The 21,361-nt window shown below is 40.6% G+C and overlaps 1 protein-coding gene across 1 annotated transcript; it reads right to left on the bottom strand.

The window, feature by feature from the left end:
* Positions 1-53: 53 nt before the first annotated feature.
* prom1b (prominin 1 b) lies at positions 54-20,982 on the bottom strand (the record flags this gene model as incomplete). The annotated part of the gene is made up of 25 exons (XM_079160282.1): positions 54-123; positions 341-406; positions 931-1,046; positions 2,169-2,258; positions 3,896-3,964; positions 4,296-4,376; positions 4,612-4,665; positions 5,344-5,436; positions 6,102-6,173; positions 6,551-6,697; positions 6,795-6,879; positions 7,076-7,179; positions 7,387-7,510; positions 7,905-8,057; positions 8,244-8,403; positions 8,709-8,772; positions 8,911-8,985; positions 9,095-9,312; positions 10,059-10,148; positions 10,293-10,356; positions 10,469-10,589; positions 12,596-12,801; positions 12,905-12,931; positions 13,365-13,426; positions 20,721-20,982. 25 exons carry the CDS (start codon positions 20,980-20,982, stop codon positions 54-56), a joined length of 2,673 nt encoding a protein of 890 aa, XP_079016408.1.
* Between the last annotated feature and the right edge of the window lie 379 nt (positions 20,983-21,361).

Genomic DNA, 21,361 nt, shown 5'->3' with positions numbered 1-21,361 from the left:
GCAAAGTTATACCTGACGGTCAGTCACTACCTCATCGACGAGTTCCTTTTGGGTCACCAGTCGGAGTTGCTCGGTGGAGCAGAGGCCCGAGGGAACCGGGTCAGAGTGTCACAATAGGGAGAGCTACACACACACACACACACACACACACACACACACACACACACACACACACACACACACACACACAGACAGACACATATATATATATACACACATGGGGAATTCTTTAAAAAGTCAAAGTCTGTTGAGAAATGTAGCAAATGTCTGCAGACTCTCCAAAATATCCCTCCGCCAATTAACACCGCGGCATGCATGCAAGCAGAGACACTGCTCGTACCTGACCACAGCGAGGTCTCCGTGGATATCGCACACTTGTTCACCATGATTACCTGTATTACCCATACTGCAACACAAGAGCGAGGTTGGACAGGTGAGGAAGAGAATGGGAAGACTCCGCTGAAAGCAACAAGGATGGAGTGATCCTCGGTATTAAAGTCGGAAAAGAGGAGGAAGACGCAGGAGAAGATGGTGAGATGAAGATCCATGCAAAGAGAGGAAGACCATGCTTGTAATTTCAGATTTGCGGTAAAAAAAAGGTGCAAGAAAGATGTGAAGGGATCCAAAAATCGAAGTACTCCGTACCAAACAGGCAATGGGCACGTGGAAGAGGGCGAAAAGACGTGTGAAGAGCAGACAAACATCAAAGTGCAACAAGCCACGGGTAAGAGGTTCTGGAGCGAGAGCGGAAATAACACGAGGAGAAAATATGAGGAGAATCACAGGAATAATGACAGAGAGAAGGAAAGAAGAGGATTAATTAATTATTTTTTAATCTACAGAGAAGATTCAGAAAAAACTACGAGGACTACTAACATCATTTCTGTCTGTGGCTGTATGTACAAAATGTGAGCGTGTGTTTGGACTCACTCTTCAAAGACGTCCTCTGTGTCCATCCTTCTGTAATACTTGGCCAGTTTGATGGAGAAGATGATACTGGGAATCAGGAGGACACAGCAGCCTCCCAGTCCGAACCAGAATGTGTTCTGAAAAACACGTCCAGTTAACCTTTGATTCATTCGCACTCAAATAAACTTTAATCTGAATTCGATTTTTAGTGCTAACATATGTTTCAAAGATTAGTCGATGAATTGATTCATCATTTAAGAGGTAGAAGATGTTTTCAGATCCTTCATAGTAGTAATAGTAGAAAGTAAAAGCAATAATAGAAATAACACATAGTAGTATTTTGAGTAGTTTTACTACTACTCTTACTCAATGCATGTTTTTTTATGCTAAGTCAGTGAAGTAACTAGTACAGTGCCTACAATACTCAGATAATAGTGATGCAGTAAGAAAGTACTATATTAGTATACTATACTATAAAGTGGCATAAAGTGGTAATTGTACAGTATTCAAATGTAAGTGTTGTTACTTTCCACCATGCTTCATATTTTCTATTTTGGTTTAGTGTTGGTCACAAAAACTTTCCTAAGGACTCATTTGGCACTTTTCACAATTTTATAGAGTTAAAAAGATGAATTGATAATCGTTAGTTGCAGCCCCGCGGTTTTCACATAAAGGCACATGGATGTACAAGAAATGTACACTTCACCAGGCACAAATAGGACGGAACATATAAATATAAACTCGTACACACATACAGCACATACAGAGGCTCCAGGCACTGCTGGAGCGCTGATGTACAAAACAAACCTTATATTTATATTGACCACAGTCTGTGACTTGTTTGAGCTCTCACAAACACACACGATATACAGCTGATATGTAAATAAAAAAACTTTACAACTCCTCAGGGTAGGAGTGAAAACAGTGAGGAATCTATGTGTATGTTACTCCCCCTCCTGCCTCAAAACAGACCCTATCTCATCTCAGTGTGTGTGTGAGCGAGTGTGTCGGAGACCTGAGAACATACTGTTCCCGTACGTGAGGCCCGAATGGCTCCACAGCCATCATCACTCCCAAAAACCCAGAGCTCCCTCAAACCGTCAAAGAGCCGTTTATGTTTCTAGTTGAAATCCAAATACATGTGGGGGGACATGTACTGTACATACAGCTGTGCAATGAATCAGTGCACACACACACACACACACACGCACACACACACACACACACATACAGATAACCACAGTGTTCTGGTGCCTTACCACTGAGTCGACTACGAAGCTGCACCCTACTATCTCCATGCTGTCCACAATGTTACTGATGGGTTTACACTGGGCCACCTCTGAAGTCAACTGTAGGGGAAAAAGACACCAGAAAACCCAAAGTATAGATTACAGTGTACGCATGAATGACGTCAAACGTCAAACCATAACTTGATGAGTATGGTGCAGCAGTGGAAGATGATCTCTCCTCAACCTTCTTATTATAGATGTTCAATTTAAATCAAAGTGGCTTCTTGGACTGTTTAAATAATCTGGTTACAATCAGAGAACTTCTAAAGCTTCCGTGATTTACTGAACATCCGAGCCCTGTTTCCACTTCACATTAACGTGCGTCTTGGGTGATCCGATCACACGTGGACAGCTCTAAATACATCGGTTCACACCTGGCATTTGCATGCGTCTCCAGATGCATCTCAAGTGACCACTTGGGATCGCTTCTCCGCTCTATACGCAAAAAGACACGTGCATCATTTCCGTTTGCTAAAACCAAATACATTGTTGTTTTTAAATGACGGGAGGCAGTAATCCACTTCCCTGGCTAGTCTAGAAATCAAAACCATACAGACTGGGTCTATTTATTTTGGGTTCCAGGCAAAACAAATTGTCCAAGATGTTTGAAGCACTTGTTATGCATCTCTGTGAGCTTTTTTCGAAATTGTCAAAAGTCGTGGACGAAGACAGCGTACGCGATTTTGATAACTAACTGGATATGACGTATTTGATGATGTATTTTCCTGTTTCATCCACGTCTGGACGCATCATGGCACATAAGCGTTCGGCTGTGCGTTACAATACCCATTCTACCATACTATTTAGTATGCCCGAAAAATATTTTGGATGTCAAAACACATAGTATGTCAACGCAGTATGTCAAAAACACCAGGATGTTCTCCTACATCAGGTCGCACATTGCAGTATGCAAGCCAGCGTGCTTTTCTGGTTATTCTGACCCACAAGCCTCTGTGCAGCAGATATATGAGCAACAGGGTCACAGTTCAAGGTGCCATGATATGTGGAAGTAGTGTGTCCCAATTGAATGCATACTGCATGCAACAGAACGCCCTTTGTAAGGGCAGCTGCTGTACTTACTTAAAGCAAAAAGCAAAAGTATGCGATTTGGAACGCAGCTTACAAAAGGTATGTTGTCAAATGGGTCCCGGACCACATCGATGAGTGCCTTGAGTAATCAGACAGGGTGACTTGGATTTAAGACTTTTCCCTTATTTGACTTGTATGACTGGTGTTTTGTCATTGTGTCACAAGATTCATGAAATCCTACTTACAATGTCTTAGCTTTTATAAGACTTTTGAAAGCATTTTTATACCACTTATGGCCTTTACGGCTTTTTAAGGAACTGTGAGAACTCTGTCAGATCACAATGTGCCTTGGTGGTCATTTACACTTGTATTTAGCGCTGTCCACTGCTGATCCGATCGCCCCAAAACACATTTTAAAACTAACTGTTAACAGGGTCCCGGTTGACTCTTAAGAGTGCAGCTCGATTGCTGATAGTTTAACTTTTCTCTCACTATAATCAAGTATGAATCCAACACTAACGGAACACTTTTACTTTGGGTTTCAATTTGCATCGTACAATTACACTCTTCCCTTCTGCTGATAAAGTCTCTGCTGTGAATTATCAACCTGTAAACTTTATAAGGAGACGTCAATATTATACAACATAGAAAACTGGTGGTATACTCACCGAGTTCTTAACCCATTCTGTATACTGTTTGAAGTATCCCACCAAGCTCTGTGTGTAGCCTTTTGTTTCCTAGAGAGGAACAAACAGAGAGGAAAACATGTCAGCAAATGTGTGACGGGAGTCTGTGGAGGGTTCGTGTGGATTCCTACGGTAAGATAAAATACTGAGTAACTTAAAGTTGTTCTTATAGTGCTGTTTCTGCTCAGGTCAATCAAACTTGTGTTGTAATACAAGAAGTTACTGTTGTGTGGGAGCTGAGGAACTTATCAAAACAAGTTTTTAGATGAATATCGCCGTTTTTGGCCACAAATGTGGCAATAAATAGATAAAGCTGTATCCACGTGTGCACAGTTACATATCACTCATATAATACAGTTTGTTGTAATTATCTTTTTAATACCTGTTTCACCACATGGGAGGCGTTATGAGTGATGAGGTACTCTGCTGCATCGATGGCACTCAGGATATTCGTAACCTTGACCTAAAAGACACAGACAGAGAACGAGATTAATTTGCACTTATGAGACAATTAAGCAAGTAAGTGTGAATAGTTTGTTTATGTTCAGATGACAATACAGAAGTTAATAGGAAGTGTTCTGCATGTTTGATAAGTAGATGGCATTGTCTGTGTGCTAATACAGTAAATTATTATATATATTATTGACAACATGTGATGGTAATACAATGATCTGTAATATCGTTGTTTGCTTCCTCACCGGCAGGTCACTGGACATCCTCTGCAGCTGCTTGATACTCTGGCTCAGTGTACTCTGTGTGAGGAGAGAAACTGTCACCAAACAAACCATAACTGCGTCTCTAAATGACCCATTAACAAAAAACGCCATCACATCACGTAACCGCTGTCACAACATTAACAACACTCCTATGACAAAACACGCAACATGAACACTGTCATGTTGCGATATATATGTATATATATATACATATATATATATATGTATATATATATGCGATATAACAGTGGCTTACCCGCGCTTTGACATATTTCTGTTACCATTTACCGAACAAAAAGGAAGAAGAGAGAAGATAAGTAAAGAGAGCGGCTAACAAATAAAAGGATTATACTTCCATTTTGTTTGTTCTTAAACTTGTGATCTGATTATTTACACTCTTTAAATGTGATTTTTATGTTATCTATCCTAACAATTTGTTTGTTATAGAGAAATAAGGTACATTGCTGTACATTATCTGACATTTTCTGTTAAGATAAGCCTTAAACAAGAGCATTACAAATGTTGTTTGCTCCAAGATGCGGCACAAGATGGTTTCTGCTAAGTCGAGTCTCATAAAGTAGTATACTGTATGTTTATTTACTTTGTCAGTAGAAGGAAGGTGTTTTTTGGACATAGGAGCAGATCTGTGTGTATTTGCTTGTGCATATGTATGACGTGTAAGTGTTTAATGTGTTTGATGAGAGAGTTGATTACCATTGCTTGCTCCATGGGAACCACATGTTCTCTGTGAATCTGTCTGATACTGCTGGCGTGTCCTTTCAGTGCGTTCTCCAGAGCACCACGTGGCTGTAAACAAACACACAAAAAGCAGAGGATGCAGCAGTTTGTTGCAGTTAAATCTTGAGGATAATCAGGTAATGACTATCAATTAAATTATTTATTATTCCTTCCTGCTTTAGAAATACAAGCACACACTAATCCGTCTGTGGTATGTCCCGTGTGCCTTTAAACGGCATAGTTCCTGTACTATGTACGATGCATGTGCCATAAATGTGTGTGTTCAGGGTGAATGGGCAGCTTGTTCAGACCAACTGAGCATGAAGCGAAATTATTTTCCAGAGAGGCTGTCCAACTGTATATTTGGGTTTGTTGGTTTAAGAATATTTCTTTAACATGTCAAGATTAAATCAAGGTTCAAAAACAAATGAAACAGAATCTCTAAAGCCAACTCCCTGGGTCCAAATACTTTCACAAGCACTCGAGCATCATAAGTTAAAACTAGATGTGACAGATCACTGCAGCCGACAAATATAAAAACTGATTATACCTCTTAGTCACTCTAAGCAGTTACTTTTTTTACAGCAGTACTACAGGTGTAACCTGCATAATAATCCAAAGCAATGTGTATTATGTATGTAAAACATTATTTCTTCATCATTTCATCATTTGAATGATAAAAGCAGCATCATGCCGTTGCTGTAATTTGTTGGTGAGATAATAATGAGACTCACCGTTAGGTCGGCCTGAGCCTCCAGGTCAGTCGAGTAGGAGAGGAGATCCACGAGAGTGACTCCCTTAGTGACCTAAATCAAAAAACAAAGGCTCATACAGTTGTAAATTCCCTCCTTCAGTCTGGAGATGCACAATCTGAATAAGAAATTTTTGCCCAAAATTATGTTAACAAAAAATTGAGCTGAAAACTTTTTGTATTTGTACAAAAGATTAGCTGATAAAATATTTATTTATTTCATAGTACAACAGCTGTGCTCATGTTTAGTTTATTGAAATAACCTTGACACAAAAACAATCAGATGAAAGGAGAACAGCACTAACGTTTTGTCAACGGCGTGGACATTACAGTAACTTACATTAAAGTCCTGGAGGCTTAGCCTGACCTTAACTAAAACCAAGACTCAATTTAGTAGAAAAGGTACTGTAGACACACAGACACACAGATTACCTCAGCCAGGTAGGCTTCATAGTCGATATTTCCAACTCCAGAGTTGGCGAAGTTGAAGAGGCTGTCTCTGCCGGCCTGCTCAAGCAGCGTGATGTCATGCAGGTCGACCTGCACACTCTCAAACACTTTGGCCAGATCCCTGTTGTACTGTTTGAACCACACATTCAAACGGATAAGTTACCATTCACACAGACTTTAACACAGACTTTTATCAGTATTTCCTACTCAGTAAACTGACACTCACCACAGTTCTGTTGAGGAAGGAGTTGATGTTGAACATGGTCTCCAGTTGCAGAGAATGGTACAGACCGTTGTTCTCATAGCAGTCCCTACAAAGACAAAAGACAAACATTTGAGTCAAAATTAGAAAAAACATTATTTATTTTTCTTTTACTTTGAGGCATAATATGCAGCTCATTAACATTATTTATCTTGTTTCATTTTTCTTTTCACTTTCAGTCACAAGACACAGTAAACAATGAGCTTCAATTACATTATGTACAGTATTAGCTGTTGGCATGTTACCTGTACATGCTTCCCAAAGTCAAGTCAATGTTGGGATTCTGAAACAGCATCCCTGGAAGGAAGTTCTTCTTGGCGGGATGAACCAGGAATGGTGTGTCTATGATCTACACACACACACACACACACACACACACACACACACACACACACACACACACACACACACACACACACACACACACAAAGACCACCGCGTTGTACGTTATTAAACACAATCCCGCTCAGATTAAATGCTTTCTAAAATAACACAGAGAAAGGCAGAGGGGAGAGTCAAAATAAGATGATTCGGGAAAGAAGTTTGTTTTTAACACCTTGAACAGCTGTCGGTTAGCGAGCGGTTCGCACATCATCTTCTCCACGTTGCCACCAACAACAAACAGGGTGGTCACGATGCCCATCAGCACCCAGACGAAGATGAAAGAGAAGCCCACCCCACTGAAAGAGCCAGAGGCAGAGTACGTGAAACACAATCACACAGAAACATCAGTAGGTATCTGCTAAGAATAACTGTTTACTGGCAGAATGCATCATTCATTCAGGGCAAAGCTGCAAAAATGGTCAATTATGGGACAAACGGGTGAACGAAACTGAACTTTTGTCACATTTGATCACATGTCTATAGAGAGAAAACAAATGTTCTATAGTGCAAACATCTGCTGTTGGTCACTTCAAATTAGCTGAGCATTAAAGTAATAATGTCAAAGATTTTAACTGAAATAAAAGTCAGTTAAGTCGCCATCCATCACCGAATGAGGTAACAGAATGGTGATTAAGCCTATGGCCCTCTGATGAAAGCCATTGCAATAAAACAGTGGTCTTAGTAACATACGCCATGAGCAGGTTGCCGCCGGTGTTCGATAGGCAGCCTCGTGTTGTTGGTGTAGCTTGCTTATCGTAGCCACAGGTGCCACACAGCAGCCCCAGGATGTTGAAGGCCAGGACCAGGACGACCATGCAGAGCACTGCCACACAGCCGACCCACCTGCGGCACAGACACATACAGACACACACTTAGTGCTGTCGTTTGCGAGGACACTGCATTGATTAACATGAATTTACCCTCACCATAACCATGTCATAATTATGAATACAATACATATTTTCCCCACGATATGTGTTCCCACGACCTGATTGATACATGTACACAGACAAATACACATGCACAAACCTGTAGAAGTCCATTTGGTCCATCTGTGGGTAATAGGACTCTATATTTTTCTGTCCTTCGTTGAGGAAAATGGTGAAATTGACCAGAGAAGGTTCCACTGGGAACATCTTTGAGAAGCTGTTGATCTCTATGCCAATCTTATCCAGCATACCTTTTACTCCTATACACACAAACAAACAATATCAATTAGAAGGCCTGTCAGTACAAAGGTGACAACATTGAGAAAAGTCTCACAGAAAGTGAAAAGGGACAAAGAAGGACTTACGAGGTAGAGCTGTGGTTTCATCATTCACAAGGTGAAGGCGAGAGAAGAACAAATACGAAAGTGAAATACCACAATCAGACTGAATCTCATTTCATTTGTAAAGAAGGGAAAACACTGTATTTGTTCGGCGAACTAAATAAACATACATACAGTACAGTGTACATACATATATATACATACATACATACACACTTCTGTACCTGAGACAATGTTTTTAGTTTGTTCTTTAACCAGATTTGGTGTATTATTAAAGGATGAGTAACCCTGGAGGTGGAAAGGAAGAGAGAAAGGATGATTTAGAAACATATATAACCATTTCTAGGGTGTATTTCGTAAGAATATGAAAAAGAGAGTGACAACAATGAGCAGGAGGATGCTGATAAACTGGAGACAGAGGCTAACCTTTTGTACAATGTTGCTGAGGTCCGTTTTCAGGACTGTATTGACATTTTCCAAGGCACGAGTGACGTCTGGCAGCTGACAGACACAGAGAGAAAAAGAGTGAAGATTAGTAAAGATGACAACTAAAATGTTTTTTTTCCATTTATTTCATTCTAATCTCATGTGTCAGATAATTCCTCAGTACCGTGGAGAAGTCAGCGTTGATTCCCAGCTGCGACAGCGTGGATCGGATGGTGTTACAGGTGTGAGACACAGCTCCATTAGTGCAGGCAGGGTCTGACAAGGTGTTGGACAGAGAGGCACGCTCCCCCGACAGACTGGCCTGAAGCATCCCCGTCCCCTCCTGGAGAACCTCCAGGGAGGTGTTGACGTTCTCTAGGGCCTCTTTGGTCTCCCGCATGGCTACAGGGGAGAGAGGAAGAGTGTGTTATTTTGTATTGTCAAACTGGTGAGCGTCATACATTTTATTTTAACACACATTCACAATCCACACAACTACCCAAATTACAACAATAACCAAAATACCACAATACCACAAAAAACACGATAGGAGACGTTTTACAGGGCATCTCAGCTCTGATTACCTTTGATGGCATTCTCAACTTTTGCTTTAGATAAAAGGAAATCAAAGAGGAAAAACGGAAAGTAAAACATGGTGAGGACGTGCCCTTAAAAGACACAATGGGATTCTGTAGTAATGAAACCACATGAGAGGAAACTGCACATAAAAACAAATCATGTAGCGTCACACAAAAAGTGTGCAGACAATAATAATAGATTTATACATAGATTTATGTTGCAATGGGGTCGCAATTTCATTTTCAGTTCAGCAAAATAAGGAATACTTTATCATGTTGAATAGTTCAAAGTAACATTCAACATGATAAAAGTGTATTATTTAGCAGTTTTTACGTGTTCGGAGGTTTCTGAGCATTTTATAAAACAGAAAACATGAACAAACTTTTACATTCAAACAAAAATAGTTCTTGGCTGAAGAGATTTATCCTTGAATTTCAAAATCAATATCACCAATTAGATGTTTCAGCAGCAGCAGCAGCAGCATCAGCACTGCATTGTGATACTACGTCTCCACTGCTTGGACTGAACAGGTGGTCGTATGAAAAGCTCATACAGAGTGTGTGTGTTACCTCCTGCCATACGCAGCGCAGTGTCCAGTGAGGGAACCACCTCTTTCTCCAGCTGACTGTGGATCCTCCCACCCAGCAAAGGTCCAATGTCTGTCCGGAAACACAGGAAGAGCAGACGGTTTTATGACAACACGACAGCTTTATATTGCCACTGTAGGTAAACACGGGGAGACACAGGCAAACAACGCGAGGGACATTAAACAAGTAAAGTATGTAAACAGTCTGAATTCTTACTGTCCAGGTCTGATAGGACTTTGTTCTTTGCTGTGGTGTACTGGGCTGTCAGGTAATCAATTTGCTGCAACAGAAGACACACATTAAGCATCCAAACATGAATTATTGTGTGTGTCTTTTAAATGGGAACGCATGTGTTTGTGTGTGTGTGTGTATGTGTGTGTGAGAGGGCATACCGCAGGTGTGTTGTTAGCAAACGTCTTCAGGTCTCTCATGTTGGTGTTGATGAGCCTCCGAGTGCTCTTAATCTGTGTGCTGACATTATGGTTGGCAGCATAGGCAATGAGCACACCCAGACTGAAACACAAGCACACACACAGGATCAGTAAAGTAAAGACAGTGAGCAGTACTGACCAGCAGAGGGCAGCATGGCTACATTAAGGTGTAGTTCGGCTCCATGGGCTTCAAAAGTCACTGTTGGAGAATTCAAAGAGATGTGACCGGCCTGCAAAGACGCATTTCTCTTTTTTTATTACACATCTCAATCTGAAATGTGGATTTTAAAAAGATGCAAGTCTCTCTTTGTCTCCATGTCGCTCTCTCTGCTTATCCTTTTAGATCTGACTGTTTATCACATGAATGCAGGGTAATCAGGTAGAGGGGTCATTATAAACTGCTCACACATTTGATCAAAGTCATTTATCCAACACACCTGTCTTTAAGTCTTTCTTTGTCCTGACTGTTGTCAGTTGAGTAAGATGAACAGATTTGGGAAAGATCTACACGATTTACAGCTAATACTTTAGCTTATTTTGGAAAATCCACATCTCACTTTCCTTCAAGCTTAAAATTATTATGTGAGGCATCTTCCACTCCTCTACAATCCATCTCCTTCATGTTTAGTAAATATTTAACAAGGAATTAATTCAAATGGATATTAACTTATCTCAAGTTTATTAACGTTAATGTGTTGTAATATACTGGAGCGAACTTACGATAATAAATCAAGAAAGCAGGACGGATAATGCCGCGATAATTCAAAGTTTTGACAACAACACAGAGTGATGAAGTCTGACGCGGTGCTGAGCTGATGACATGCAAACTTTCAGCTGAGTTAAAGTGAATTATTACTGTGATGTTTTGGTTATTCCTGAACTTGGAAATGATTCCTTTTCTTTTGAAGGGATTTCATTTACCTGCCAGATAACAAATCTCTTTCCCTCTGCTGAGCCTTGAGCAAAAGATTTGACTCAATGTCGACAGAAGAAGCAACAGAAAGAATCTTCTGTGTGAGAGACGATGCAAGAATCATGACAACAAACCCTGAGATAATATCTCCAAATGGCCACAAACTGCTGTATGTACTCATATATGCATGTTTTGTGTTTGTGATGTGAAAGCACTCATTCAGACAGAGAGGCCTCTCACAGTCAGCCAAGTGATATCAGTGACACCTAACTGTCCTGCTCACTTTGGATTGTGTTTCTCCTGCACTACAGGTTAACGGCCGGGAAGTCCCAGTCTGAATGTGAGCATTTTTGTGAAAGTGAAACTTCACGGACTTTACCCATCAAACTTCTGTTTACAGGTCTTATGGAGTACCACTGCATATGTGAGAAAAATAATTGCGTAATATTTTGTGGCTTCAAAGGGAGCTCAAAATCTGATAAACTGCCTCGAGTGATGTCACTGGGGTTGTTAGCCCGCTTGTCATCTCTTCTCGAAGCTACATTACAGGAGTTTGACGCTAAATCGGTGGAACCCACATACAAATACACATGCGCATGCAAAAGGTGTGTATACCCCATGAGTTTTTGCATAATTTGTGTTTGTGTAAATAATTTCACAATGAACTTATAATTACTTTTGATCTGGTATCACTGAGTAATGAGAAATGTCAGTTCATTTTTTATAAAGCTCATTGTAGGGACATTTGTTGTCAATTGTAGCGTTTACTACAAATTGCACCGATATGGCAGGAAATCAAGGAGAGAAGAATGCAACACAGGTGTCTGGCCAGAATTGAACCAGGAATGTTGTGGTTCATAGTCGTCAAATTCAGAAAACATTTGTGTACTGGTTGCTTTGGGATCTACGACTTAAAGTTTAGCAAGACATGTTTCCCTTTTTGTTGAAAATATATGCAAGTCGAGGTCTATATTTAAATACTTTTACCAGTACCCAGCTCAGTATATCCAAAATCCACTTTCCAACAACTCATCAGAATCTAGAAACCCAGAATGCACACAGTGAGAACAGAGTCACTGTCATAATACCTTAATTTCTCCCATGAAAAGGGAAAACTAATCCTCATAGTGTTGATAAACAAGATAATATGATAAAGGCTGAAAGGAGCGACTCACACAATGAAGATGGAGGTGGCGATGAGCGACGCGGTGTAGAAACCTCTCTGGCAGTCGACGTTCTTTCTCTGTCTCTGGTGCATCTCCCCTCCGCAGTTCTCACAGCATCGACACACACAGAAACACATGCCGATGATGGGAGTGAGGATCAGAAAGGTGACACCGATGGTCGCACATATGAGGAATCCGACTTCGTAGTGGATCATCTGCAGGAGGAGAAGATTCATACAATCACCGTTCTCCCTCGCTGGATCATTTTTATGACATTGTAGTGTGTATTATGGGAACACAATGTTATGAGGAGTTTACCTGTAGTAACAGGACCACATTTTCTGGCTGTGACCCCATAGCACGTGCACACGAACGGATGCAGACCAACAAGCGCACGTGCACACACACACACACACACACACACACACACACACACACACACACACACACACACACACAAATTCCCACACAAAGCCGTAGCAAGAGGGAAAGAAAGACAAACAAAACAGGGTCAGTGTGACAGCCAAGAGTTTAAGAGGCAGCAAAATTCCAATTTCTAAAGAGGGAATTGAAGACAACATCATGAGTCAAGGTAGAATAAAAGATGAAAAAAGTCAAATTAAATTTCTATACATCGAAGGTGCATTTTTTTGAATTTGCAAGAAACAAAATCTTTCATAAGTATCAAATCAACAATTACAGTTATATATTATTATATCCAAACACTGCTTAACAACATGATTAAGTTAATCTCCATTATAGCTTAAATCAAACGTACCTTTCTCCATTCTTCTATTTTGATTCCTCCCATGTTTTGTTGAATGACTTTAACAATCAGATCTGAAAAACAAATAGAACAGAAAGGTCGACGCTTAAGTCTTTCAATCTGCAGAAATGTAATTATAATCACTTGCGCAACAGTGTTTTACGGGCGGTGTACGACTCATATGCCAATATCACACACAATCAAAAACACTTCCTGTGTAACGTTTGAGAAGCTTCACTGGAGTGAAAAATCCATTTATCTGTTCATGAGCAGACAACTGAGATTATGAGGATTCATATTTTAATTTCCGAGGAAAAGTATTGCGAATGTATTTCCTCATATATCTGACAGCTGTGTGTTTTTGCGGAAGCTGTTTGAACTGTGTAGTTTGCCAGCGAGGACTGCAGGCTGGTCCAGCTGTCTGTGTATTTATGTGGGTCAGGCATCACTAAGCCTACCTGGATGGTGAGGGACTCACCCACACTGTTACTCTGCAGGGGAACACTGATTCCTCCCACACACACACACACACTAGGGATGCACCGATCCAACATTCTCAGTCCCGATATGATACCTTGGCTTCTGGTATCGGCCAATACAGAGTACCGATCCGATATCAGTGTTTAATTAATACGCTGTAGGCCTCACTGTGTGGAAGAGACTGGGTGCATCGATGCGTCTCTAACACACACACACACACACACACACACACACACTAACAAGAACACCTGTATGCATGCACACACACACAAACTCATTCACACTACATGTATGTTTGTGCTGTACATGAGTACAATTTCGTGATGCTTGTATTTTCCCTTTTCTGGTACTTTATACTTCTACTTCACTACATTTCAGAAGAAAATATTGCACTACTACACTTTTTAGAACGGCAAAAAATAATAAACTAAGAAATTCTGATACTGATACTATTGCAGATTATGTAAGCTACCCAGCAGTCTATAAAGTACTTAAAATAGGCCCTTTTCACAGCAGCCATTTTGACATGTAATTACATAATTATGGCCCTGTTCCATTTAGGTGGGCTGGGTATTGCCTGGTATTGTGCATGCCGGCTCACTGCAATGGCTGTGACATCAAATAGAATGGGACCTTCATCAGTTGTATCAGTTACACCTGTGTTCATCCTGCAACTACATGTCAAAGTGGCTGCTGTGAAAAGGGCCAATTAGTTAGTGATGCTTACATATCAATGCGGCAATAACTATAATCTGAAATGGGCCAGATGATAAGTACTTTTACTTAAGTCGAATTTAGAATTCAAGGCTTTTACCTGAAGTCCTGGAGTAAAGATCTGAATACTTCTTCCACCTTATTGATGTGGACATACACAGCACAGTATCTGAATAGTTGCATAGTTAGTAAAGGCAATATTTTCCAGTGTTTGTTATCGGTTTATCAGATCTCCCATATCGAATAGTTGGCGCCCCGCCCCTTTCGTGCTCAGCTGCAGATATCGACAAGTGATTGAAGAAATATGCCTCACACTACTTTTGTCTTTTAAGAATGTGATATTGTCGTATAGCAAGTCCTCTCAGGTTGGAACAGTGGGTGCCACTGCAAACGGCAACAAGCAGATGGAGGCCAGTTTAGCATGTAAATGCTGACACAGCTGTCACACACACACACACACACACACACACACACACACACACACACACACACACACACACACACACACACACACACACACACACACATTGTGTCTGTTCTGCCTCCTGCTTGCGCACCTGCTGACCCTCAGGTGAGGTGAGAAAGCACATGTAACTGAAAAGTGACTAGATTTGTTTTTCTCACTTTAATGTTCCAGTAAATTAGCTGAATTAAAGTACTATTACTGTCTCTTTGTGTCCTATGCTGTTTTGTTCATCCTCTCACATGGGGTTGCAATTTATGTTCATTTTCATCACGGATTAATCTGCCGATTGATTTGAATCTTTTTGTCATTAAAATGTCAGAAAATAGTGAACAGTGAAGTGAAACATTTCTATTATAATTCTTCAGAGTCCGCGGTGACATCTTTGAATTAATTGGGGACACAATTAAAAAAAAACTAATTTTAAAGAAGGAAAATTAAATCTGAGACGGTTCAGCATTTAGATAGCAAATACTGAAACAAACCTACATACTGGCCACAAGAATACCTAAACATTTTGGTTGTTATACTGTGTATACCCACAATCTCTTTGGAGTGTTTAGGGAGATTCTATGTGTGTTTGTTGAATGATTGGCTGCAAAGCAACTGCTTGTAAATCATGTGAGGTTTTAAGTCTGTGCTTTAACAGTAAAACTGTCTCAGAATAAGCCTTTCTGGTGAGTAAAAGGAGCTGAGATTTCGGATATCTTTTGTGACCATATGGATAATCCTCTCAGCACCATCTTCCTCTGGCTGTCTCACTCAGAGCTGTTTTATAAACGTGGTTCACCTGGAAGCCTCAGACTGTCACAACGGGGTGAAGACGTCTCCCCTCCTTTACCTCTGCAGATGAAGCATAATGAGCACATCTGAGTCATGTCGATGCCACCTGTTGTTGATCAGGTACTTAGTTAGCATTAGCCACCGGGGGCAGTTAAGCTTAGACAGCTTAGTTCTGTGACCCAATATAAGAGGTAGCTACTGCAAACGAAAGGAAGAGGACGGATAAAGAACCTGAAAGAATGAACACACCACTGCCCACCATGTGTCTGCTGCAAGACGAGGAACCGATTTCATACCAACACATGCATACGTTTCTTTCATTTACATGTTTTCAGCATCTGTTGTGAGGCTCTTGTTGTTTACTAGAGTTAAACAAGGTGAAGCAAACATTGGATCCACAACAGAACACACACAGGCCACTGTAAGGCTAAATATGTCAACAGCGAAACATCAAACACTGATGCTAGTTAGTTACCTTCTTACTGCAATGTGTAAATATAGCCCGCTCTGAGAGATTACTGGAAGGTGTGAACGCAGCCTCATGTAACCTGACAACAATCTATACTATTTACATTAAAGGCCTTATTTAACGGTAACACTCTCAGACACACACACACACACACACACAAAGCAGCGAAGGCATCTACGTGTTTGCATCCACTCCCCAATAAGGTTCATTGTGGATGGAAGTGTATTAGTCAACTCGATCACTCCTGAAACGGACAAACTGTTTACTGTTGATAAGATGGATTTTTGTTTTTGTACAGCCACAACGTCACACTTGAAATTCTTCAAGGAGTGATGACGAGGGTTCACATACACATGTTGGTCTCTGCCAATGTGATGAAGAGTCTCTCCAGCTGTCTGGACAGGGACTGACTTCTAACCCTTTGAACGTCCTTTGGGGGAAGCAAGTTAGATCGCAGTTACTCTACTGGAGTAATGTAAGTTTCAGAGTACATTCAATGGTTGGAAAATGGAAAATGGAACGGAGAAAGACTCCAGCATTAACTAGCAGTGTGTACTTGCAACCCCTCCTACCAGGTTCATGAGCTGTGAGCAGTTTAACCAGAGATACATACAATCCGCTCAAAGATTTTTAGCCTAAAAAAACACACCATGTTCTTTTTTCTTCCTTTTTTGGGAATTACCATGAACCCAGAGGAACCACTGCTTTAAGTTACCACGAGACAGCATATGGAACGGCATTGAATTGATTGATATTGGTTCTGAAACTAGTTTAACATCGGGGTGACAAACTGAGATTGTAGCTCTAAAATGTAGAAGAGCCAGGATCACTGCTTTACTACGTCGTTTTTATTACAAGCCACGATGTTGTGGGCTGCAGTTCAAAAGGTGCGATGACAAAGGTCACGTCAGGTTTGCCTTAAGCACAGTTATGTAAATAACTTAAATAACCTTATTACTCAATCAAGGCTATAAGTAGAGTATGTATGTTCGGGGCACCAGGAGCTATAGAAAGTTACACAGCCGTCTGTGAGCTGGAGCAAAACTAAGAGGATTATGTAATCTTTTTCTCTGTTTGCACTCAACACTTCCCACAAGAAATCATCGTTCAAGTGAAGATACAGAAAGACGAGAGACTGAAACAACTACTTTCATTGTCGACTGATCCGTCCATCGTTTCCTTAATAATAGTGAAATACTGGAAGTCTAACAATATCTGCAAATATTTGAGAGGCATAAAATGGCGATTTCTTTTTCTAAAAAAAATGCTTAAAACAAATAACAAATAATAGATTTTTTTGTGGATTGACTTATTAATGAATCGATGTGTCTCTTGTTTCAGGTCTAAGAGACACCTAAAGTACAAGCTGTCCAGTCTCCCATCGACAAGGACACGTTGAAAGCATGAAATAGCTTTAGTACATGAAGGACATAAAGGGCAACAAAAGATGAATACAAAATGAAAACTTGACTTTTTGGAGGCAGCAATACCTCCCTTTCCTTACACATATCCTTATCAGACAACTCATTAGGGTTTGTGATCTGATTTAAGACATTTGCCTCCTGATCAGTCCCAGTAATTAAGACAAACAGACAAATACCATGACTATGACCCACTTTCAGTATGTGTGTATGTGCGCATGCCCGTATGTGCTTACACACATGTGTGTGTGTGTGTGTTACAATGCCATCTGTAGCAGCGTTGGCTGTGCAGTGTTAGCATTAGCCCTGTGGATGCTAATCCTCTAATCTACCCTGTGTGTAGCAGAGGGATAAGACACGGCCTCCTCACACAGTAAATGAGTCCAAAATGCTTCTTCATCATAAAAACAACCGTCACACAGATTTATAAAGACGGATGAGCGGGTCAGGAACCAATGATGAACCCTTCAGCAGTAACTCAGATACAAGCAGCTCGAAACCTGAAACATTAATGACATTAATAATAAAACAGGGATTTGTGGAGATGTTGCCATAGAATCATTGTGAGATTGCTCAACCACGGACAATCCAAATGATCAGACAAGACCAATCAATCCACGACATTTCCTCAGTCTACCTGACATTGATTTGCATTTCTCCATTTAACACATAAACTCAAGCCCTTATCTCAATCGTGGACACAATTCAATGCAAGACAAGATTGTCGCATTTTCTAAAAGCTATATCGTATACTGAGCAATACATATACTTCATTTGATGTGAAAGTAAAATGTGGAACACTTGTCCATAGTAAAAGTAGTTTCTTTGGTTAGTACTATTGTCAATAACTCACATACAGACAGTATATTACATGTAAAATGTTAACAGATCCTAATAAGACTATAAATCCTAAATACTCTTCTAAAAGACAACACTATACACCGAGTCACACCAGAGAGTTCCCTATTAGAGCCAGTTCTTCAGAGAACTCAGTGTCAGCAGTTTGAACATGAATGAGTAGATAAGGCTGGACATGAATGCAATGTGATCATTTATCATCTTTTAATTGAATCAAATCATGATTAAAACATATATTAAGATATATTGATACACAATTGTGTTGATAACAATAATCACTTTCTAACTAAAATTTCTCAGGAAATCTATATTGATAAGAATTCTGCTTGTAGTGAAATCAAAATGTTGTCTTGATGTGATTATTCTGCATTTGTGTGCATGCATCTAAACATAGTCAGTGTATAACTTGAAATATTTATTAGTTTTTTTCTCTATAAATTCACTTGAAACGGTTCATTTTGCACTAAAGGTCTTAACTAAATGAGAAAATACTCAAAGTACTTTTCATTTGTCAAGTATTTAATTCCCACAGAGTATTCAAAAATAGCCTTCACCAGGTGGTTATTTCATAAATTATTTATTTATTGAATATAAAAAACATTTGTCTACTAATACTCTTGGGAGCATACTAAAGTATGCTCCGTATAAAATTAGTTGTAAAAAGAGTCGCATAGTGATGAATGTCAAATTAAGAGCAAATATTTCATTTAGTTTTTGGCTGTACACTGTATGATGACATACTAAATCAAACTTTTGCATAAAACTTTTTACTCGGTCTTAGCAAACATGTTCAGGCAGTTCGAGTAACATAAATATTATTCATAACAATCCTTTTTAAGTTTTTGGACTCACAGACGAACGTCTAAAGAATGTGCTTGTGCTGTATTTTCCCTCGAATAGTGAACCTCGAGGTACGTGTGTTGTGTTTTTTGCGTAAATATCATATATGAGTGTGTGACATGAGGTCCAGGTGGTCTCTACCTGTTCATGTGTATGACAGTAATTCATAGTGGAAAGTCCCCGACAGTGGCAGCATATGGTCCAGTGGATTAAGGTATTACGCGGTGATGCAGGTGACTGAGAAAGCCTCCTCTAATCGCTGATCTGCTAATTGATTACCCAGCCAGCAGCACTAACCCTGGACACCAAAATGGCAGCAACTTAAAACCTTCAATCCTATTGCACTATGTCATCCTCCAACGTGACCACTCATAGCTGCGCATACAGAACACAAACAAACCACTTTGAGTTGATTATGGCTCTATATATCCATGTTTTCTACCCCAAAGAGCGTGACATTCACGATGTATGTATTGACCAAGTGACAGACCTGATATCACCTCAATAATGTTAAAGCATGGGCCCCATGAGAGGATCATTCATAAGCTATATGATAGCTATTGATCCCATTAATCTGCTCATTTATGAGCTCTACAAACCATATATCATCATGCATGCAGTCCCTCCGTGCACGTGCTCTTTTGATTCAGTATCATCGTAATAAAGAGAGTTTTTGAGAAGTCATGCGTTGATATTTGCAGTGTGCAAATAAGTCCTGCAACAGTCGTCTCTTTGAGGTTTTTCAGTGTTTTTTGGACTTTGTTGTTTAGTTTATGACGTAAAACAAGGCCAGTCAGAGAGTCTGTGATGCTCCATAGACAGGAGAGTGGTTTCCAACCTTTATGACTCGTGACCCCTCAGCACATGTCATGGCTTGGCAGGTTTATGCACAGAGAGTTAAGTTTTCCTTCTCAGTGACAGTGACGGGCCCTTTTCACAGCACCCAGTTCGGTCTGTCATAGCGTAAACACAGGTGTAAATAATCAAATTAATTAGGATCCCACACAATGACACATCGATTAAATCAATTTAATATATCCTACTATTTACTGTATACTGTGTATATCATATTTTTTCTACTGAGCATATGGCACAAAAACGCTTAATTAAATGATTTGCAGTCACAATAAAGCTAAAATTCTGAATCACATAAATTAGTGTAACACCTGTTACAGGAACACACATAATTCACATGTAGGTTATTTAATGGTAATTTGAGCCATCCAGAATGACTTGTGTATCCAGAGGAAAAGGTAAAGCCCTGACAGGTGTGAGAGGAATAAGACGCAGAGTGAAGATGAAGGAAGGAGGGCATGAGTGGGGAGGAGGAATAATCTCACCTTTGGGAAAGGAGTTCGGTTGAATAACGTAGAGAAACGCGTGGACAACGTGGAAGAGGATCCCCACGGCCCCTGGTTCGTAGTAAGCGTGGGTATCATAAACCGCCGCCGGTACAAACCCAAAATCCAGCGGCTCTACCGGTGGAGGGGACCGCTGTCTGCGGGAGTCCACGCGGGACTCCACGCGCGCCTCATCCGCCTGCTGCTCGCCGCTCGTGGACCCCCAGCAGAGCAGCAGGACGAGCCACCTTGTCCACAACATATTGGCTCAGAAAAGTCCAGCTTTGTAACAACAATAAAAAAGTTAAACCTCCTAGCCCCCGGTCGCGCTATAGTCTCGCGCTGGGATGGAGAGGGGATACGCGCGAAAGGGGATACGCGCTGGTGACGCGAGGACACCTGTCCCTCTCGGTGCTTTATCCTCGCAGGAAAAGGAAAACTTTCAAACTTAACATCCAACGGTCGAGTTTTCGAGCAGCCGTTAGCTCCTGGTTTCTCGGTACGGACTCATCGCAGACATCTTTTTCGACAGTTTGAAGCGGACCAACGGACGGAAGGATGCGCTCGTTGTCTCGGTGTCCTGTCCTCACTCTCACCGGCCGGCTGTGAGTAGCCTAATCCCGCGTGCACGTAAAAAACCC

This window comes from Pholis gunnellus (assembly GCF_910591455.1).
Source record: "Pholis gunnellus genome assembly, chromosome: 5".
NCBI classification, from domain to species: domain Eukaryota; kingdom Metazoa; phylum Chordata; class Actinopteri; order Perciformes; family Pholidae; genus Pholis; species Pholis gunnellus.
Note: the sequence above shows the minus strand (reverse complement) of the source record. Positions and strands in the feature narration are given on the sequence as shown.